This window comes from Xenopus laevis, chromosome 5L (genome assembly GCF_017654675.1).
Source record: "Xenopus laevis strain J_2021 chromosome 5L, Xenopus_laevis_v10.1, whole genome shotgun sequence".
In the NCBI taxonomy this organism is placed as follows: Eukaryota; Metazoa; Chordata; class Amphibia; order Anura; family Pipidae; genus Xenopus; species Xenopus laevis.
Genome location: NC_054379.1, coordinates 166565711 through 166588886, shown reverse-complemented (window position 1 = coordinate 166588886; position 23176 = coordinate 166565711). Strand labels below are relative to the sequence as shown.

Genomic DNA, 23176 nt, shown 5'->3' with positions numbered 1-23176 from the left:
CAGCAGCAGAAAATGAGCTTCCCTGGCTGTAATATAAGCTGATGCTACAGGTTTGCTGATTATTCAATTCTGATGCTAATTGCACTGGTTTCTGTGCTGCCATGTAGTAATTATGTGTATTAATTACTAATCAGCCTTATATAGTGACATTTCTATTCTATGTGTACTGTATATTGTGAGTGGCTCCCTAAGCTCAGTAAGTGACAGCAGCACAGAGCATGTGCAGTGAATCAGCAGAAAAGAAGATGGGGAGCTACTGGGGCATCTTTGGAGACACAGATCTTTACTGCTAAAGGGCTGTGGTTGCCTTGGGCTGGTACAGAAGCACAAAACATCATGTACAACATTTCTACCTACTTCTTTAGTTACGCTTTAGTTCTCCTTTAAGCACTGTTTAAAAGTAAGTAGAGCGTCTATAGTAGCAGTTGATAACAAGGCCATCGCCATAACTACTACAGTTTCCCCATTAACAGCGTTTGTTTCTCTGTGCAGGACGAGCCGAGCCCTCCCCATGACTTGGTTACGGAGAAATCCTGCAACGGTTTCCTCAATGGAAATGCAAAGGTCTCCGAGAAGGAGGAGATGGAGGAGAAGCTTTCTGGCTTCACTAGATCAGACACTGGACCATCATACGTAGTACAGGAGACCTCCCTTTAAAGTGCCTCCTGATTATGGAATGAACTGGGATACGATAGAAATGACTGATTGGGCCTTGTTTGTACCCAACCTCTCTCCTTATAGGCTGCCTTTCCAAAGCAGAAAGTCTCTGTCTCCGGGTCAATGGTTCTTTTGGAGCTTCTCCATGGTCCTGCAAATTCACAATGTTTATGGTGAAGCACAATGAGGCTGATCCAAGCTGCTCTTCTTTAGATATCCTTTGTCTCAGCCTCTCAATCTCCGCCTCCAAACTCACCTACAGGCAACTTGTAGCTTGTCCTCGTGTGTTCTGGGCATAGTGCTGACATTTAGTACTTGGCATGTTTGCTGTCAACCTAGAGTAGAGTTCCACCAGATTACCGTTCTGCTATCATCTACGCCATTTATCGTCTCTAAATTCACGGCATCCAAAGTTATCGTTGACCTCAGTAAGTCTTTGTTATTTTGATGGCAAAATCTTAATCCAAAACGGTCAGTTCAATTGAAAAAAAAAACGCACAAAAATGTTATGGAATTATAAATGTGCCATATTAACTTACACTGTGCATTTGTTCTGAGTTCTGAGAACTGTTTAGTGCTGGGCTGAAAAGGAACTTGAACATACTCCCAAGGTTCTCAAAAACATTGTGTTTCTATACAGCATTGTATCCAAATATCCTCCCAGAAGCCTCTTCTCATGCATTGTGAGGCATCACAACCCAACAGCTTTAAGAACTCTAGGATTTGCATTGCAGTCCTTTCGGTCCTCATTGTCCACTATTTCTTAATGCAGTTTTTCTTTCTATCCGGTGCTCCTTGTGCTTTTATTTGTGCAGCTGGGCCACACTATTGTCCTAGGGCCACACTATTGTCCTAGGGCCACACTGCTGCCAATAGGTTTAAGGAATCTGATAGAGTCCCGCTCACAACATTTGATGATGTTTGTTCTGTTCATTGATATGAAAGCAACCGGTGAACCTTCAGATGAACTTGTCTGGGACTGGCTGATCAGTTGTGGTGCCTTCACCTAATACATATTGTTGGAAATCCAGTTTTGGTGCAGAAGGTCCAACTATAAGGGCACTAGCATTAGACATTGTATCCATGATTTACCTTTTGTTGTATAGTGGAAGGTTCCAAGGTTTGTGCTCAGTCTAGTATCTCTGTTGCTAAGGCTGTTCCTGCCCAAAGTGTTGTGCCTTCTTGAATGGCAGTGCATTACAATTAGGGATCACTGGTGCCTGTGGGTGCTATATAAAGGCTGGTAGAAGTCCCATGATATACCAAGTACTCAGTTGATTCTGGCGCTTGGTTCCTCCAGGCTTATGCCCCCAGGCAATGATGGGTCCTTGGGTTGAGAAGGTACATTTTAGAGTAATATACATTATTCATTGTGATGGGTCTGTATACATTTGGTGCCTTCTTTGTTCATGTAATTATGATGGAAAGAGACCGCAACATGCTTAGCGACCGCTCACGCACAATATTTATAGATGGAGCAGTCTCTTCTATAAATGCTAAGAAGTTGATCAAAACTCTACTGTACGTCATACATTATTGAGGACCGTAGTACTGTGTCTGTGTGTCTGACTGTGTGTTACCACTGAACAGGGTTGTAAAACCTTTACTTTGCCCCATATTTTTTTTTTTTTAGAACACGGAGGCAAAACTGGCAGGATTGTAACAGATATATTTTCTTGTGCTGCTTGCTTAATAATTAATAATTGTTTTCCCCTTTTCTGCCCTCTTGCATCTTGGGTGCCTGATCTGTGGTGCCGGGCCTTTCATAAGTCCCCTGTTGCAATGCGAGTTCTCCATTTAATGGTTTAGCACTGGATGAATATATTATAGTACGGGCATCTCATACTTTAGGGACTTAATCAGGCCAAGACTAAAATGTAAAGGTAAATACAGCGGGGTTATTGGCCTCGTTAGTGTGATGTCAGCAGTGCATCTAAATTACAAGCCCATTACTGACACTGGTCCAGTTGAAGTTGAAGTCGGTATTCATTGTGGTAATGGGATCACTTAGACTGGGGCCAATGCAGATCCTGTTCTGAGTGTTTGGTCCAACTGGGACCAACTTTTGACTTCATTTAATGGACCGTGTTACACAATCAGACTGTGGATCCAACATCACCTGGCTTCAGTGGGCAGGAGAACCTCCTCAGCTTTGGGCTTGAGAGATTCCAGTCTGACACAGAATTGGACATTCTAACCTGTTTGCTGGATGTAGAACTTGCTAGAAATACATGTTGGGTATGACTGAGGCTTGGGAAGAATGTCCCAGGCGGTGACTGGCCAGTAGGAGAGATTCTGCTACTTTTGCAGTTCATTCTGAACCTGGCGTCTCTCTACCAGTCTAAGCTGCCACATCTCATTAACACCACTTAAGGCCCCCAAACACAGGCTGATAAAAGCTGCAGACAGACCTAGTCGGCAGCTTATTGGCCCGTGCGTGGGGCCATCCATCGGGCTTCCCTGGTCGAAAGTTGGCCAGATCTCAATCGGGCAGGTTAAAAAATCCCGTCGGATCGCAGCCGCATCTATATGTCTTTGCGGTCCCGTGATCCGACCACCCGTATCTGATCCATTATGATCCGCTCGTTGGGCCTTACATCGCCAAACGAGCGGCTCTCTACATCTATTGCCACCTTAACAGATGGTCCGAAGGATGAACAGGGATTTAAAGTCGAGCAGATATAGCACCAAAAATTCCCCCAGACCAGAGAGGCTGCTCAATGTGTTCCTCTAGCAGTATGTTTCACTCTTTCCCATTAAATAGTCAATGGTTTCTTAATGCAACTTTTTGTATTTCTTATTATTGCCACATGCTGTTCTGTCATGCTGTTGGCCATTTCAAATCACTAAATGTTATACATGGGTAATCTCTGATATTGACCGATATATATGTGTTCCCATGAGCAGCGATTTGTCCTGCAATAACCAGTTTCTCCTGCAGGAAGAAGTTAGTTTAAGGTTATCCTTGATACAACATTAAATATCAGAAAAGAATAAAAATGTTTTCTATAAATTGCTTATTCAAGGGGGAGTGCACCTTTTACCAATAATTAAGAAATGTGTATTTTTTTTTTGTTACTTTTAGCACTAAAATCTTAAAAGGAAATAAAAATCACATTCTACTTCCTGTTCCCAACAAGCACAGTCGAAACAAGTCAACAGTCCTCATTATATAAACAATGGCCTTTGAGTCTTCTTGTCAGCCGCTGATTTGTTTCTTGTGCTCGTTGGGAACAGGAAGTAGAATGTGACTTCATGTTCAGTTTCCCCGTTTAGTACAAGAAATAACAAAAACAATACACAAAACAACAGGCAAAACCTATTTTAAACACAAGTTTTATTCGCTGTTCTAATGTTTAAAAAGTTCTATACTGACCTAAAAATATTTTTGGTGGATTCTTTTTTCAGTTCCCCTTTACTTGTGTTTTGTGCCCTTCTGTTGAGAGTTCTAGTTCTGTGCCCAGGTTCCTGTACACTAGTGGGGTACGTCGACTATGAATTCTGTAAATTATATTTTTCCCCAAGAGCCTATTGTGTAACTATAAGAAAACATATTTGTTTTATACTGGGCAGTTCTGTCTGCCCTTAATGCCCCTGTGTTGTTGGCCAGTACTCCCTATGGTGCACTCATTGCCTTGGGTTGTTTGAGGTTTCAGAAAGAAGACAGGTATGTGTATAATCGGCGAGTGATCTTTCCGTGTGTGTGGATTAATGTTGTTGAAACTGGAAATTACTATATAAATGAGAAAATTAAAGGAACAGGAGAAGATATAGTTCCTCCATGTTGAATTTAAATAATATGACTTTAAGAATGATCTATGTAATGCACCGTGTTTGCTTCCAAAAAAAAGAAATGATATACGTCTAAAGTATTGTACAAGGTAAAGTGTAGCCACAAATGGTTTAATATAAGAATATTGCAATACCGCGTGCATGGAATGGGCGACCGGTTCATTTAACGCCATGGTAACTGTGTATATTTTCTACAACAATGCAATGTGAGTGGCGTCACTTACACCAAGAGTAATTTATGTTTATGCACAATTTGTTCAGTTCTTATTGAGACCATGATCCTAGTTAATACTTGATTTGATTGAACTTTGCCCCCCATTGATTCCTGTGAGTGTGTGTGACAGTTCAAGATCAGTACTAGGCCGCTTGAGTAGAATTCTACCAAGGAGGCGTGTCTTACTGCATCTTCTGCTCAGGTTGCAACATATCGTTTCGTGTAACGTTTCAGCCGAGTCTTTCTTTTGCTTCTTGTGAGATGTTGTGTCCTTTGTATTTCGGCTTTGGGCTCAGTAAGCGACCAAGCCAACATGAAACCAATTCATTCCTCTCGGGGATTGTTAATTGCACTGAAATTTGCCAAACATTATATGTTTGCAATAAAGAATTTCATGTTTATAAAATGTGTTAAATTCTCCTTTCAGCTTCGTTGTCATTCCATGATTTATATGTAAAGATATTTTGGTGATACAAAGAGCAATAAAATTGTGTCAAAGCAATTCCTTTGTCGCCTCCCCCTCTTCTTCTGTACAATCGATACAATTCCAGGAGCCTGGGCAGATGGATAATTGTGCCCACATCTTGGGTGAAGAGGATTGTGGGTGTCATGGGTTGAAATTTATAGTAGATCTGATTGAATGTGACATAGTCGTGGTGAGTAAACCCTTCAGCCCAGTAGTCATGGAAGGGCCCCGCTTTAGAGTCCTGCATTGAGTCTGGTACCTGCGGAATACCCACAAAATGGCCAGAAATTTTAGATTCCATCATCGTGCGGGAAATCTGCAGGTGATCCACCTGGGTAAGGTGTGGGACTGGTCTCTCCGTGCCTTCCCTTAAGTTAGAACACAATTTGTCCGTTACCCATATGATTAGACTCTGATGTGATGTCACTTCCGGTTCACAGTGACACCACTTCAGGTTTTGCGGGCCCTGGCAGTTGGAAAAGTCTTTCGGTTCGTGATAACAGAACAGGGAGGTGGGACTTTAGAGGGTAGGGGTTTTTATTAGTTGACGGGGTTGAATTCTCCTTTAAGCTGCCATATAGATGAATATCAGGTCTACTGCTAAGAAGCCTATCTGGTATAGACTATGATATCCAGTAGAAAGTTGACTCCTCAAGTAAATCATTGTACAATTTCTATAACATATATGAGCTTATGTAATATAAAGCACTAAGTTTGAACAGGAGCAGTAACCAATAGCAACCAATCAGCAGACACCATTTACTGGTCACTTGTTTAAAAGCAAACATCTTATTGGCTGCTACGGGTTACTGCTCCTGGACAAATTTTTTTACAGCGGCTCTGGAAAGCACTTTCCCATATCTCCTGTGAGTGAGTTCTGCACCAGTTTTCTTTTGATTTTGTGACAGTAAGTCACAAGAACAAGAGGTCATTTACTGAGGGCACTGGTGAAGTTGGGAAGAATGATGTTCTTGGATCAAGTTGATGTTCCACACAGATGTGTTTGGATTGCAGGGAACACACATGCTACGTATGGAAAACCATAAACCCACAAATCGAATAAGCAAATGCAAATGGTTCTATAGGAAAGAGACATTTCAAGCTGAGACGTCCCTGCAGTTGGGTTAATGATCCTGTGCCTCGTGCAGAAGAAACTTCAGGCTCATCTCTGTCTCCATGTATCTGAATTTATGGAAAGGAAAGTGCAATGTGCCTGTAGGGAGTGCATTTCCTCTCTTCATTTGGCCTCTTTGATTTTGCCAATTAAAAACAATGGCTGGAATTCAACTATTTACTGTTTTCTCTTTATATTATTGTGCTGTCAGCAGTAGAACCTCTTGGACCCTTTCCATCTTCATATTCACCCACAGCCTTGAGATCCCCCCGGGGGAGAGAAATGCACAAGCAATGTTCCTTGTCCCCCACCCCCTGAGCTGAGGAGATTCTTCTTTTTTGTTATGTGTCTCTCCTGACCGATCTGTGTCATTATGGGAACAGCAGTGTGTGTCTCCCCCCCCCCCCCCCCCATTTGTTTAATTGCTGATATTGCTGGAAGAATTTGGGATCAGGGTAACACTGTACTTTGGGATAAAGACCAACTTGACTGGGTGCCAAATCATCTTACTCGAAAACTTGCCTACACTGTTATTAATGACCAGTGCTACTTACTCATCCATCTCCAGGACATTACCATCCAGATCATGTTGTGGGTCAAGTTTTAGGTGGCCTTCAGAACCCCATCCCTTTCTATCTAGTCCATGCTGGAGTTGTCCCAACTGATGGCAAACTAATACCACTCTTGGGTTGGATGTTGCAGAAGACCAAAATAAAGAAATCATTTGGTAAACATGCCCCTTGCCAATTTCCTCAACCTCCCTAGTCAGTCACAATCTTGCTCCTATTGACATGAAATAATGTGCCTGGAAGACCATTCAATGATTGGGATGTTGCCTTCAGAAGCTTGCAATATAGTGTAAGGATAATAACATACATGGAGTATCTGCTCTTTACTGCCTTGGGGGGGTCAGTAGCACTGATATGAATAGCAGCTGCCTGTAAGTGCCCACATGGGGTGGATTTTGGGCTGAAATCTGCCCATCTACATACTGACTGGCAGATGCCATTCATATCTCACCAGGTCCAGCAGCCCACTTAATGCAAGAAGATTCTCCAGTGAGATTCCTCCATGCTCTGGGCACACCTGTTGCCCTGCTCTTTGCTCATGCACTCAGTACTGAAGGCATTAAAAACTTTTTTTTCTAGCATCAAACACCGAAAGTGTATAATTTGTACCTTCTTATTGTTTCATTACTATGTGATTAGAATGAACCCTTCTATGGGAGACGGAAGATGTTTTTATTAGACAAATTAAACACAGTGGGTAATGAGTGTAAAATAAATACAAACAAGACACTCCCAGAGCCAAGACTAGTCTTTGTTTGCCACGCAGCCTCCATGTACTTCTGCTCCCACCAGGCCCCCGCCGTACAGTCGTGCTCTCATTGGCCACTTCTGCAAAACAAAAACACATGGGGGTCATTCCAGAAGCATTGTGGGATATGGTGTTGAGTTCATGATTGTCTTGAACATGCAGAGCAGTCTGAAAGTTGAAGGCTACTTCAATTCAAGGTTTCAAATCCACACTTTGCCCTTTTTGTGCAAGAAAAAAACATGCGTGTTCAATAATTAAAACAATAGGTAAAAACTACGTTCACCAAAAGCCCTATTCACTGAACTAAAAAAGGGAGTGTTCTGCCCCTTTAAAGATGATGTTCATCTACCACAAAGTGACTGCCAAGAGTTGTCAGGAAGATTATAGATAACTTGTGTTATTTGCAGTTACCAGGTTTAACCACTAGGTTACGAAACCTAGAAAACTAGACTCTAGAAAGGGGTGGAGCACAGTTGAGAAGAGAGGGGAGACAAAGAGGAGTGGTTCAGTCTGAAGGAAAGCTGCAGGAGGAAGATCCAGATGCAGGAGAAAGAGAGGCCCAGTGTGGGGAAGGCAGGAAAGAAAGAATTGGCAGCACAAGGAGGAAGGAAAGTGGCGGTGAGAATATTTTCCAACCCGTCCCCTATCAGGGAAGAAGAAACAGAATAGGGTTAGAGGAGAACTATAGACTACCTCTTGCAAAGAACCAAGGACAGTGTTCAGCTTCCCATGGTAGAGTGCCTGAGGATGGTACCATAGAATTCAGCCCTGAATACGAGGACACTGGGTTAGGCCCTCGGGTTACCAGACCAGACAGTAGATTCAATGATAGAATTGAATATGCCAAGGAGAGGGATGGGGTTAAAAGGTAGGTACTACTATAACTTATATATAGGTTCTACAAGTCATGTCTTTTCCCAGCTTCTCAGCCATGCCTTACCTTCATGGGGTGTAGATACCCGGGACCCCTGCTGATCAGACTGCTGTCATGTCCCCCTCTGTCCTGGTCCAAGGTGTGAGTCAGGTGGGCAATATAACTGGTTGCCAGGACGAGCACATCCAGCTTGGATAGTTTGGTGTTGGGTGGGACAGATGGAAGTGCGGCCTGCAGGGACAGGAAGGCCTGCCGTAAAGTACGGACCCTGCCCCTTTCACGGGCAGCGTTTTCTGGGCACTGCTTCTCTGCTTTATAGGTCTCTGAGTTGCAGGTCACCTGTAACATTGACAACAGAAATGTTATGGTCTGTCTATAAGAATAAGCAAACTCTGTGGTGCATGAAAGAACCCTAAAGGCCATTCATATACTGGCCGACAATGCAAGCGATCTGAATTACTGGACCACAGGATCTATTATCTGGAATGCTTGGGTCCTATAACTTTTAGGATAACATGGAGCATCATGTCTAAAGGCTACTAAAAGAAAAGTAACTAAAACCCCAACATGGAGTTATGGAGATTACAAGGTATCAGTCAGAAATGAGGAGTGTTTCCTTTAAAAAGACACTATGGGGAATGGCATTGAGTATTTCAGAATTGTCTGACAATGGGATTCTGGATAATAGACCCCATACCTGTGTGTTAGCATATGGTTATAAGGGGTTAAAAAGGCTCCTCCATCAAGTCCAACCCTTCATTTCAAGTTTAGCTTAGAGCACAGAAATAAAGCAGAAGATGCCTTCACATGAAAAGTGCATCGATTCATTTGTGTTTAGATAAATCTATTTATGCAAATACCTGGACTGAATGGAATAAACCCGGTGGGAATCACACACACAGAATGGGACACAATCAGGGGGTCAGACGTAATAATATGACAAAGAACCTTTAACTTCTTACATTGATTCACATGCAGATTTTGGATGCCGGGAACAACATTTTGGAATAACCAAAGTCCTTTGAGTTTGATCATCTCAAAAATATACTTTACCTTGACTGGTCTGAGACTTCAGAAAAATGTTTAATAAAACCCTCATATGTAAGAGTTGCAGAACATAGAGAAAAGAAGACTTGAATGTTCTTTCTGATACAGTTGCATCTTCTGCAAATATTTAAGGTTCCATCCTCTTGTAACTGCTATACATAGTCACCTCATATCTCATCATTTACTGGTCGTATTACTCTATAATATTATCAATGTTCAGTTGACCGTGCCATCATCATATATTTGGACAATCCTGAAGACCCCAGGACAATACTCAACTGCAAACCTTCAAGGTAGGTTAAACATCAGTTGGTCAACAGATCAGTTACTGTACACGTGACAGGTTTTGTTTTTGACTGAGTAGAACATTTAAACACATTGAGTTATTTCATGTTAAAAGAGAAAAGCGATTACAAAGGAGACCCTCTTTACATCACTTACAGACTTGGTGCTTGGAAGCTTCTGCCTCTTGAACGTTGCTATCTGAGTGGGTTTCCACTGGTTGACTCTCCCGGTCCTGTCCTCAGTAGAAGTGGATGGGAGACAGCTACACATGGACCATCCCTGAAGGCCATCGCCTTCTCCTGCCACTGTTCCTTCCATGTTTCTTCTTCACCAGAAGGATACAAATGAAATCTCCTTGATATACCGGCGCTTATTATAAACCATGGTTGTGCATATACGCTTTAGGAAAAATAGATATTTCCAGAGTCTCATTAGAAGGAACTAAAGTTGGAAAGAGCTGAGGATTCCAGAGAGATAATTTATGGCCGGTTCTCTGAAGTGTTGCATCCCCCAAGCTTTGTGGATAATGAGAGCACTGTGTAATAGCCCCTTATCTGCTTCAGACATGTTATAAAGGAATATTTGGGCTTGTTTTGCTTGTGGTTTATCTAAGGATCCATCCCACTATGCTCTCCTGCCCCTTTTGTAAGAATGCCGGACACTAGAAAGTGCAAGGTGTCCTTTTCTGCTGCTATAAATCTGGGAAAGAACTCAAATTGCCAAGTGAAGGCCCTAAAATGCGGCCAATTCAGCAAATGATCCTACACCTACTCTGCTTCTGGTGAGGGCTGGAAGCTACGCAACTTTATATTTTTGCTCAGAAGAAGAAGACTCCCAGCCGTGAGAGACACTCTGTTCAGAAATAATCACCTAATAAAGATAAGCTTTCCCTTGTTTTGATTTTAGTTTATCCACACAGTGCAGTCTGTGGATGAGATTCAACAAGTTAATATAACAACAAGCCATAGTGTTCCTCCTGAGGGGATTCGTGAACAAGTCTATTTAAATATTTGGCATAAAAAATTAACCCAACTAGCAGGCAATGCGAGTGGCTGCATTTTTCCAGTTATGTGGCATAAATTATTATTATCATTACTTGGTTGCTATGGGTTACAGCCCAGGTGCAAATTTACTCAGTGTTGATAAATAACCCCCAATGACCTCCTTCCTCCAATGTTCCACACTCTGAGCCTCAGAGCAGCAACACAGATAATGTGGGCATCACTATTCCCTGATTTCTCCATGAGGCCTACAAGCAACGATTGACACTCTTTGTACCAAGATACAGGTATTCTGAATGCCTTGAATGAATCTTCCAGACTACAGGATCTCAGCAGATGGACTTTTGAACTTCTTGGCTACAGAAGCTGGAGCCCAGCAGTGACTTCACCAAGGAGGTTTCTCGCAACGAATGCTTTAGATAGTAGGTCCCCAACCTACTGTATACTTGTAAACCACATTCAGATGTAAAAATAGTTGGGAGCAATACAAGCATGAAAAATGTTCCTAGGTGGAGCAAATTAAGGGTTGTGATTGGCCATATTTTAACAGCCTACAGGAGTTCCTCTTTTGCCGTCCCCATGGTTTTTATCCAACTACACTGGCCTCCAAACAAGGAATTAAATAGCGAGCACTTTGAGGCCACTGGGAGTTACATCCAAGGGGTTGGTGAGACACATGTTCTTCATGAGCCACTGGCTGGGGCATCACAGATTTAGATTGATCTGTGACGTACTTGTACAATGGTAAAACCTGCCACTTCTTCTGACGTCTGGAAGCACAACCAACTAAACCCTGATTGGGCCATCACATTCCGAGGACGTGACTTTCCTTTTCCTGGCTGGGGTTTTGATATTTAAAGTTCACTTAGGGGCAGATTTATCCTTTTTTAAGATGAATTTGTGAGGTTTGTTTTACCTTGAATAAAGTCGCAACTTGAATGTTTGCTTATTTATGAAAAAAGCCAACTGTACTCAAATGAATGCAATCAGGGAGAATAACCCAAATACTCGAATTGATCGAGTTTTCGGGAAAAAGCTTGAATCACTTGAATTTATCATGTTTTCAAGAGTAGGCCACCGAAAAAAAAAAAAAATCATGAAGGCTAACAACATCTTCAAATGGTTCAAGGGACATTTGCCATTGACTTCTACATGACCTTAACAGGTTTTAGCTGGAGTATTTTTGGATTCAAGCTTTTTGCAACTTCAGGGCATTGTAAATCTTGAAAGATTTGAGGTTATTATTTACCCCCGAAAAAATACAAGTTTTTACTGAAACTACCCTTGAAAAATTATATTTTTAGGGAAACACACAACTCGACCTTTAATAAATCTGCCTATTAGTATCTCTCTTTCTACTTCTCTTTCCTCTACAATCATTCTTTGCACCTGACCAGTGTTGGACTGGCCCACCGGGATACCAGGAAAACTCCCGGGGGGCCCAGGTGTCAGTGGTCCCTCCTGCTGCTAAACTTTTGGCCTATTTCATGGCCATTCCCTATTTCTATGAGAACAAAGAGGCTAAATAGATGGAATAATAGATTATAGTATGTATAACTAAAAGAGACTAGGAGAATAGAGGTTGAGTAGAGAGAGGAAGAATAATAATACTGACAGTGGCCTCTGGTCTAAATTTTCTTGGTGGGCCCCTGGTCTAAGGTTTTTGGGTGGGCCCCTGGTGTCCCAGTCCGACACTGCACCTGACCCATCAAATTAACCTTATTGCACAAAAATACATTGAAATCTAAACTAAACATAAGTTTCTCAGGCAAACACTTTCAGGTGACTGTTCTGTCCTGTTTCCAAGGGACAATTTCCCAGCAAGTGATTGTACAAAATATTTGAGGCCATAGGAGGCAAAAAGTGTCCATTCCAGACAGTTATACATCTGTCAGATACAAAGGGATAATAAAAAAGATGGAAATCGGTTGCAGTTTTGGGGTTTGGTTCTTTTAATGAAGACCAATTGGCTGGTATCTCTGTAGTTAAATCTGTATTTCAGGGGTATTTAGTGCTGATAACATTGCTCTTTAATTTGACTCTACAATGGAATTCTTCCCACTATTTTCATGTTTATAATAGCCGACATGCCGAGCATAGGTTCTCGTATCTGAGTAGGGAATTACATATCTTTCTCACTTTATTTATAGGAAACAGATGAGCAATACTGAGTCAGGATACTTGTTCATCCCCATGCTCCTATGTTATTAATAAAGGAATGTTTTCCTCAGTAGATAATTCAGGTTATTGGAGGGCTATAGAGGGATCCCAGGCTTTTCAGTATGTAAATCCAGATCCCAACACATCAATGGCTGATCACAGTACAGTTTGGTTACACCCCAGACCCCTCATGAGCACGTTTGGCCCTAGTATGGCATGGAACAAGTATCGAACTGAACCTTCTCCCTACAAAAAGTCATTAGGTGCCAGTGGTTTTCCAACAATTAGCAACGTCATTGTCTACCCTGGAACCTGAACTCAGGAACATCAGCACAGGAATGATTCTCGGATGTGTTGAGCATCTCTCTACCCTTTTCTTGGGGTCTGTGTATAGGTGTGAATCACAAGGATACCAACCATGATCATTATTGCCACAAGACAAAGTGAGAAATGTGCTGCAAAAGGCACAAAATAATTGTGATGTGGCTCCCCTTGAGCACAAAAGAAGTATGGGCTGGGGGTGGAAGAGGGTTTGTTTTTGTTTATGTCTGTTAGTTGGAGCGTTGCCCATTTACTCTTCACTTGTGTCACTACATCACATTAAAGGAAAAACTAACCCTTCAACAAGCTCTACAAACCATTTAGGATTCTTTAGATTGAGACAGAACCATTATAGCCTGAGTCTTACTCAGAGACCATACCACATCCCTCACCATGTTGTATATTGAGAGTGATGGATGCTGGGACTTGATGGTCCATGGGTTCCTCTCAAAATGAAAGCCTGAATCCTGTATGGCCTTTGAAGCCTCTGAATTCTATCTGCACTTATTATTATGTAGCATGGAAGTGTTTATAGTTCAGGTACGGACGCAGACTGCAACTCCCAGCTATTGCCAACAACAACCGACGGCTCTGTGTAGGCAAATCAGTAAAATAATTGACATTAACATTTGCATCTGTAAAGATAATAACATCCGTTTCATATAAGCTAAGTTTACATAATAGCTTCAGTGTCCCAAGTACAAACACATCCAAGGAAGTGACTGGAAATCAGCAGGTCACATTTCAATATTCATTTGATTGAGCTTGTGGCAACACCCAGGTGAGAAGGAAACAGGCTTTCAGCCATATGTCCAAACGTAAGCCTGATACAAACCTTGTGACTATTGAGACAACAGCTGCAGGGAAGCTCTTTACTACTGCCGATGAGGAGAGACCTGGTGGTATCTTCTTGCTCTTCACTTGGATACTCTTCATAGTCATCCTCCATCTATTCAATTTTCCTCCTATGTACTTTCTAAAGAAGTCATTCTCTATATCTGAGACCCATCATCTTTGCTCCTACATACTGTCTACAGCCATTCTCTATATCTGAGACCCATCCTCTTTCCTTCTACCACCCATTATGCTTTCCTTTTACACACTCACCATTGTCATCCTCCATCTCTACCAGCCACTCTCTCTTGCATACTCTAAATGATAACCCTCCATATCTACAACCAGCTCTACTTTTATTTTACATCATCTCTGTAGTCATCCTCATCTCTGATCATCCTCCGTCATCCATTTCTCCTGCATTTCTTCTGTCTTCTTCATAGTCATTGTCCATCCTTTGTTCATGTTCATATTCAGTTTTATCCACCCAACGTGTACTCTTACCTCTTATCTCACCTACTAACCTGCCCATCCTACATTTGTCTGCCATCCTCTCCATCTCACCCAAAAATCTTAAGTTCACCACATCCCTTATTTCTGAGTCCAATCCATCCTGTGCTCCTCAGCGTTCTTTAATCTCACCTGTTCACCATACTCTTCATTAATCCCACACATTAAGGGCCTTCCTTGCACTCACCATTATGGATTTAGTTCCAATATCTCTCATATTGGCATGTCTTATGTTTGACTCTTCTCTGTGGACCCAAGGAACCTCCCCAAAACATTCAGTGAGTATAATATTGCCTTTACATGTTTTATATACAAATATAATATATTGGCATTTGTTTTTTAACTAATATTCAGGAAAGCTTCTAGAGAGGACTTTAAATAATCTAAAATGAAATGAATAATAAGTGGTAACTAATTTCAGAAGAGGCTGCTAAAAAGCACTTTGTTTGGTATGGGATATGTTATCTAGAAACCCATTATCTGTATCCATTAACTATTAAATACTATATACAGGAATGCCATTTCCTATAGTGTTCAACTTAAGCAAATAGTTCTTATTTTCTAACCAATTTCAGTACATTGTTCTTGATGCTACATGTTGCCATGATGGTGGGGTAACGACTTTTACCCTAGAAGGCAGTTGTCTGCAGGACCCACTGAGATGCAAAAATTACAGCTGATTTTATTTCAGGGGTCTCTTATGTTCATGACCTCAAAATAGTCCCTTAGACCCCAAGATTATGGTAAAAACATTAAGGATGGTTTATAGACTTGGTTGCAAATGTGTCGGTGGCTTTCTTAACCTACATTGAAGTAGCTTCATCCAAACTTATAAGTATAACTTTATTTCTAACTCATTGCCAGAGATCTCCAGATCTTCTCAGATAAATGCTGCTTATACGATTGTGTTGACAACCCTCCACTTTTAATTTACTACTTTATTGAGCTCGCATTGTGAAAACTCCAGGAAGGAAAAATAGATGTGTAACTCTTTCTCTGCTCTCGCTGGATTCTTTTATTATTTTATTCAAACATAGTCTTATCGTTTGGCTGACAAATCATCGGATGTGAGCAGCAATGCAAATAACTCAGCAAGGGATTTAATCAAAGCAGTTGTAAACACAGAACATCTGCAGGGTCAGTTCCCTTTTTATATTTCATCCACAGCAACATCCCTGTTAATTATTGTAGTCCTTATTTGACTTTAAGGGCAATTAACCATTAAAATGCTAAATCCCAATGAGGCAAAATAGAAGATCAGCAAAGGACCTCATTGTGCACAGGCAACCCTGTATTGATAATGAGAGCAACTTGTGGAGATGTACATCAGAGAACATAGACATCTAGGCAAGTTCATCCGCTTGGATTAGAAGCAGGTGTGGAATTCTTTCCAGGGACTAGTTATAGTGGCAGATTTATTAGGTAGCTTCAAGAAAGGGTTGGATACAGTTTAACAAATTAGATAATACAGAGTCACAGAAATTAATACACTTTATTCAAAATTGATACAGGGACTCATTTTGGGGTCAGGAGGGACATTGGAGTTGGCTTCAGATGTCCCATGGTCTTTCCTTCAGTGGGTTCATTTGCAGATTGCAGTCAATGGCAAAAAGCCTTAAGATTGTTTGGTAGAGAGCTGGTGAGTCCATAGAATTGGTCTTAGTGAATTGCCCTGGAAATACCATGCTGAAGAATTTGATTGGACAATGGTCCATTGATCAGGACTACTAATCTGGACATGGAAGGATCTATTTTAGAAGACGTGTAAGATTCTTGGTTGATCAGGGATAAGAGCATTTGTCCAACCACTAGACCCAGATGTCATTAGGAAACATCGACAGTGTAAAACTAACATTATTTTACTGTTCAGTTACCTTTTTAGATTTCATATGAAACAATTATTACATGCAAAATCTGCCCACACACTTTAAGAGCAGGAAGATGCATTAATCTGAACAGGGTCAGAAAGAAATAAGAAACTGAAGGAATCAAGTAAATAAACCAAGCACTATTTGAGTCAGAGTCGTCTGAATTACACTACTTTGACCATAGCCTTAGACTAAGTCCAGGACATGTTCTCACAGAATTTAACTACCACCAGAAAGTTAACAAAAGTGTCCTTCAAGGGTTTTTTATGAAGATAGCTATCTCAGGGGTGATACTGTGGTTGCTCGGAAGTTTAAGGTGCCAGGATCTACTGCTGACCTTATGGACATCAAGCAAATGAGCAATAGACTGAACATTGTGATTTCTAGAACTTGGTGACCTGCTGATAAAACCCCATTATCTCCACAAGGCATGTCCTGACTCACATAACATCAAGCTTGGTTGCTTAGCTCCCTTCTTATTCCAACCTAAATTACACAACAGTTTCCAGTGTGAAGAAATGCAGTCATGGTGAACTGAGCTGTTATATTTTAACATATTAATCAATGAGGAGAATTTGTATTTGAAGAACTCATTAGGGAATAAAAAGGGAAACATAAAAGGTGACATCTAACCGACTTGTCTAGTGGGGGTTTTCCTTCCTTTTATTCCAATTATTTATTAATTACATAAATTGATACAAGTTCCACAAAAGACGTCACATTATTTCTCAGTTATTTAATTCTGATTATGTGTATTTTATTCAAATAAAATAATGGATCCACTCAATAACATTTACTTTACACTGCCATAAAGATTGAAGAACAGGTTTCAAAAGCTTTGTTTCTGACTTTTTGTAAAAAATGTTGATGTCAGCAGGAAATGATGGGCAGAGACAGTGGAAGTCGTGTGAAGAGATTGGTTGGTGAGTACAATAAATATGTCCAGTAGCTGTAGGGTAAACAGAGATTGGTCAGTGAACAGATCCAGTAGACAGGAATGCTGTTTGGGAGAAGATCTGCCAGTAACGGGGGAAAAGGGAAGAAGCTGCGTTGATTCATGAAAGGAGTTTGCAATAGAAGATGTGCTGATCCATCACAGGCAGCTAAACATACTGTTAAATGCAGGGATGCCCCGAATCCAGGATTCAGCTCGGGATTCAGCAGGATTCCGATTCAGCCGAATCCTTGTGCCTGGCTGGACCGAATCCAAATCCTAATTTGCATAGGGCCAGGGAGGGAAATAACGTGACTTTTTGTAACAAAACAAGGAAGTAAAAAAAATTCTTTCCACGTTTTTCTTCCCACCCCTAATTTGCATATGCAAATTATGATTCGGATTTGGTTCAGTATTCGAGCAAATCTTTCATGAAGGATTCGGGGATTAGTCCGAATCCCAAAAAGTGTATTCAGTGCGAATGATTTCCTTTTTCTGTGTAATAATAAAACAGTCGTTTGTACTTGATCCCAACTAAGATATAATTAATCCTTATTGGAGGCAAAACCAGCCTATTGGCTTTATTTAATGTTTTTTATGATTTTCTAGTAGACAAAGATACAAATTACAGAAAGATCTGTTATCTGGAAAACCCCTGGTCCCATACCTATATAACTAAAAACATTGTAGTAACGCCTCATGATTTTCATGAATTCAGTCAAAATTTGTGCAAATAACTGGTGGTCTAGTGGGTTGAGCGCCGATTCTCTTTTGACGCGGACTTTAATGTAATCGATGCATCTGACATCATCGAGCTTGGCATGAAATTCAAATATTTAAAGGGTCTGCGGGTAATTGTTCGTTGCCCAGCATAGGTCTATTTCTGATCCTGGCTGTATTTCTAGTCTGTCTTGTCTGTTCCTGACCTTCCCTAGTTTGCTGCCTGCCCTGTTATTGACCATAAAGTCGGCTGTTATAGGTGGAGACCTTAGGGTTTGTTCTGGGTTTGGGATACCTCACATTACAGAATTTTATCTGAATTAGCTCAAAAATGTTCCACTGGAAATATCTATGCCAAGTTTGAGGATTTGCGTGGATTTTCTACATGTAGATTTGGCACAAATAAATTGTGTTCTGTGGCTTTCATAGAGAGATTGAATATCAGTTAACTAGAAATTCTGCTCCTTGACCTGTTAACTTGGCTGAAACAACTCTTGAGAAGTACTTGTATAGGCAGGACTAAACCTCTTGGCTGAACATTATACCGGGTCCCTTCTCCCTTGGAGAAAACCTTGGATTAAATGTCAGTGAAATGTTCCTGAGCTGGAGGAGGAAATGTGGACAGACGCTCTTAAACTGGTCCCAGAGATGTCAATCTCTATGAGGGATATATATATATATATATATACAAATTTTTTTTTGAAAAGGGCGTATTTAACTCCCTATCGCTTAGCAAAAATATATGATATTGTTTCTGATCAATGTCTTAAATGCAGGGATGATATAGACTCCCTTTTCCATGTGTTGTGGTCCTGCCTGGCACTGGCCCACAGGGATACCAGTAAAACTCCTGGTGGGCCCAGGTGTCAGTGACCCCTCATGCTGCTCATGACCATTCCCTATTTCTATGAGAACAAAGAGACTAAATAGATGGAATAAAAAAAGTCTAGGAGAATAGAGGTTGAGTGAGGAGAGGAAGAATAATAATAGTACTGGGCGTGGCCCCTGGTCTAAGGTTTTTGGGTGGCCTCTGGTGTCCCAGTCTGACACTGCTGCCCAGTAGTTCAAAGATATTGGAGCGAGATTCTTCAGTACATTTATGAGAAACTCGATCTTCTGAAATTTAACCTACAATTCTGGCAAAAACGAGTGACTCCCTCCAGAGCCAGAAACTCACCTACTTAGCTAGAGGTTGACCAGAGAAGTTCAATGCTATATGGGGTTATGTTTAAGGCATATTCCATATATGTCCTGTCCCCTTTTCTCTTCTTGTTTTTTTCCCTATTTTAATTGTTTGTAGTTTTGAAAGCTGAAAAATAAAATATTTTAAAAAAGAAATTCTGCTGCTGTGTCTGATGTATTTCAGGTCAGGAACCTTCTTCTTTCTACGTCCAGTTTATCCCCCAGGATATAAACGCAGTCACGGTACAAGTTGTCAAATACTTTCTGGGTAACTTCTCCTTTCCCAGCACTGGGTCGGGAATTGAGATCACCAACATTACAGTTGCCTCAGGTGGGTTCAACAAATCTCTGGGGGATACAGTATCTTGGCCAAAGAGGTTGGGAGGCATTGAGCAAAAGCACTCGAGGGTAAGGAAATGTTTAAAGAAAGGGGGGTAAATGTGTTAAATGTGGGGGGAGGGAAGTGATAATAATTAGACGTAGTGCAGATATGGAGAAATATCTTGGGGTATATAGAGGAGACAAATGAACCCAATAAAGGGGTTCATAGTACATGGCAGTGTGGCAAATGTTTGAATCTATTTTTAGAATCATATTTTAAGGGCATTTGAGGAAAGGTTTTTCAATGTCAATGTTGTGTTGCAGTTGGTCCCTTGATCAATATTATACTAATCCCATGTGTCTGTTACAAGAATGCACCAGGGGGCTTCTGGATCTACGTTGCACGTGCCAGTCCGGCTTCATGTTGAACATCCCAAAGTGCACGGAAAACCTGCTGTGCGTCCCAATTTGGGTTCTGAGCCCTTATTGTCTGTGCGCTCAATGGACATCAACTGCCGCTTACTGTGAACTTCCACCAACAAGTAGGCATCAATGAATATGAATGTGTGTCGATACGTTGATGACATTCTATTGTGCTCTCCTATGATTGAGCAGTGATGGGGCAGTGATATGAATGGCACATGCTCTCATTTTGTGATTAGGTTACTAAGAGCTGACCCAGCATAGACTTTAGGGTTTGGGTGAAGGCACTTTTTCCTATGATTAGAAAAGATTAAAACATATCCTTACTATTTCCATTTCAGATCCTGGAATGATCTCATTACTGTCGAGCACAATCAGTATTGGCAGCGACGTCCAACTGCTCTTCTCTTCCACCAAAGAAGTCACCAACATTAGGTGGTTTATTAAAAATAAGTATTGGATCCTGATGACGGAGCTTTTCAATGGGGCAAAAATTAGCATAGAAAAATTTGCCTTCAACTCAACCCTTACTATAAGGGACTCTACCAGAATGTGGGGAGGTAAGTATAGTGCAGTGTCTTTGCCTTCATGACCACAGGAATGCCACCTGGTTTCCACTGCCAATGAGAAATCTAGACCTGTTTTATTACTCCCTGAATGAGTTATAATAATGACCTCTGATAGAGGCGATAGAGGCAAGTGAAGAACTCGTTATTTAGAACGTATTAAGAATTCCACCATTTGTGTCTTATGCCTTGCAGGTCAGTATATTTGCAACTATATTTACAAAAACGTATACTGGCAAGTGGATTTTACGGTGGATTTTCCCCTTCGCACCCAGGACATCACAAAGGTCTCGTCACAGGCCTCAGTTATGAGCACCCTCTTTCTGGGGATCACATTAGAGTGCTGCGTGTGGGACGATGGGCAGAACTACACTGTTTTCTGGGATCCTGGCCCCATGGCTTCAGGTTTGTTTGTACTTGTGTATGAGGGGCCTAAATGATTGGCTGTTGGGTCTCTATTTTGATTTTACCTTTGCTCAGTTGGTGTCAAGTCAATACTACTTGCCCTGGTTCCCCACCAGCCTGTCCACTCTCTGCTTTCACTGCTCCCCTCTGCCACATCCAGTTGATCACCACCCTCCCAGCTGACACTTGCTCCCTCCCCACTAGTTGCACACTTTGTAACCCCCCCTCCCCCCAAGTAATGCACCCCAGGCAACTATCTTGCCAACATTAAAGAAGAAAATTCCCAATGCAAAGCCAATAGATTTGTAATCTCACCAGTAGTATGTGGGGTCTGACACATGCCCCAGACCTACAGCTCAAGGTGACGGTATCCAACCAGACAGAAGACTCGTAGATCTGTGAGTGCCTGCTGTCTTCTGTTTGGTTAGATACCCAACCCCAAGTTCCGGATCTGCTAGCCACTTTTACAAGATAAAGCAACCATGGCACTTGGATGCCCATGTAGAAAAACCCATGTGATTTATTATGTCAAACAAATACAAAAAACAACATTTTGGGGACACCCCTTCCTCAAGGGAACACTGATGAAGGGACAAGCCCCTGAAATGATGAATGTTGTGTATTCGGCTGACATAATTAATCACAAGGGTTTTTCCCATTTTGAATTCTATCCAAGTGGCAGGATGGTTGTGGGTTTTTTAACCTGGGTGCCCAGTGATGTCTTTGGCCTTGCAGAGTTCCAATCTGCTCATTCTATCCTGTCTATATAGAACAACATTTGAAGAGGAATTATGAATACAATAGCCAGCGATGTTGCCCTTTGGCCCCCTACTATGGCCTAAAGCACCACTGAAGAAGACCATGTTCTAGTTTTGCTTTGATTACTTATCATGCTTCTCTCAAACTGACCTTTGGAAGCCTTACTCTCTAATTACCCTCAGTGGTACCTGGGCCCCAAGACAAGGCTGATGTTTTTCTGTCTGCTAACCATGTCTGTTATTTTATTTAGTCATTTATTTTCTTCCGAAGTCCAGGCGTGGGGCCAGCAGGGAGGTAAAATATCACGATCTGGGAAAAAAAACAAGCAAAATCACGCACCAAACCATGAAACCAGTAGGGGCAGCAGGTCAATTCTTTTTAGGGAAAATTACAAATAGAAAACTAAAAGTAAGTATTAAACCAACACTCAAAGAAAGGACAAATTCATCACTGATTTGGCCACACAACTTATGTTTGGGATTGGGGACCTTCTGGACGTGAGATCCTATTTTATTACATGAGTAAAAGGTTAGGGAATGGCTGCTGGTTTTTTTCTGGTTGTTGGGCCTATTTAGATCTAGTTGTGAGGCCGGGGGTTAGAGAAGAAGAGTCTGAAAGGATGAGAAATGATCTAGTCTGAGATGTTGAACCTGCAACTTCTCGCCCATTTTTGTCCTACAACTCTCAACAACCTCTGATAACCACACCCTGACCTACCCAAAACACACCCCCATTAAGATGATCTGAGGGGATCAACAGAGCTCCCATAGAGCAGAACACAACCTTTTCCTAAGTATCCCAACTCCACGCTGGCTAGGACAGACTTAAAGACTCAGTAATCTCACATCAAACACATTTAGTAATAAACTCAGAATCACTCAACGACCAAATCTTCCAGCCAGGAGGATATTTCTAGTAAGAATAAATAAGTTCATTAAATTAAATAAAACAGCTGCTGGTTACTTTGTTAGGAATAGAAAATGTTGTTGTCATTTGACCCCATAAATATGAAAAGGAATGTGTTTATGTTCTCAGTTGTGGTGAGAAGAATATGGAACCTGTGCTACACACTGACCATCACAACTGTTCCTGCCGCAGATACAATTTACACCTGTAGGTTCCTGGGGAATGTGGAACAAGTTGCAGAAGCCCAAATCAGCATTGTGGTCATACAAGGTGGGTAAGAAAAATGTCTTTTGTAGGGGTGCTAAAAGTGGGGACCACTCTGGGCAGGAACAGGAAAAACAAACATTATGATGAAGAATAGATCATACATGATCTAATGGTCCCTTATCATTGCATCACTCCTACTGTGGTGACAGCACTATGCTGTGCCCCCTTTATGTGCTATTTACAAGGCGTCACACACTTTCTATGGAATAAGCAGATATAACTTGAGGCTCTTT

At 41.4% G+C, this 23176-nt stretch overlaps 2 protein-coding genes and 1 non-coding gene across 5 annotated transcripts in view; 2 read left to right on the top strand and 1 right to left on the bottom strand.

Annotated features, from left to right (window-relative positions):
* Positions 1 to 6416, top strand: part of slc5a6.L (solute carrier family 5 (sodium/multivitamin and iodide cotransporter), member 6 L homeolog) — a 41938-nt gene extending 35522 nt beyond the window's left edge. For all 3 annotated transcript variants that reach the window (XM_018264146.2, XM_018264147.2, XM_018264149.2), the window contains one exon: positions 493 to 6416. In XM_018264146.2, coding sequence (XP_018119635.1) covers positions 493 to 657 — 165 coding nt within the window. In that variant the 3' untranslated portion in view covers positions 658 to 6416. The remainder of the gene's footprint in view (positions 1 to 492) is intronic.
* A 1054-nt stretch (positions 6417 to 7470) lies between these two features.
* On the bottom strand, positions 7471 to 8628 carry LOC108716264. Its single transcript, XR_005961422.1, has 2 exons — positions 8501 to 8628; positions 7471 to 7640 (listed from the first exon to the last, which is right to left on the bottom strand). It is a non-coding gene; the product is annotated as an uncharacterized LOC108716264 (transcript).
* A 6924-nt stretch (positions 8629 to 15552) lies between these two features.
* Positions 15553 to 20471, top strand: LOC121393869 (adhesion G protein-coupled receptor F5-like). The gene is made up of 3 exons (XM_041563631.1): positions 15553 to 17383; positions 19481 to 19627; positions 19989 to 20471. Exons 1-3 carry the CDS (start codon positions 17341 to 17343, stop codon positions 20171 to 20173), a joined length of 375 nt encoding a protein of 124 aa, XP_041419565.1. The 5' UTR covers positions 15553 to 17340; the 3' UTR covers positions 20174 to 20471.
* The last annotated feature ends 2705 nt before the right edge of the window (positions 20472 to 23176 follow it).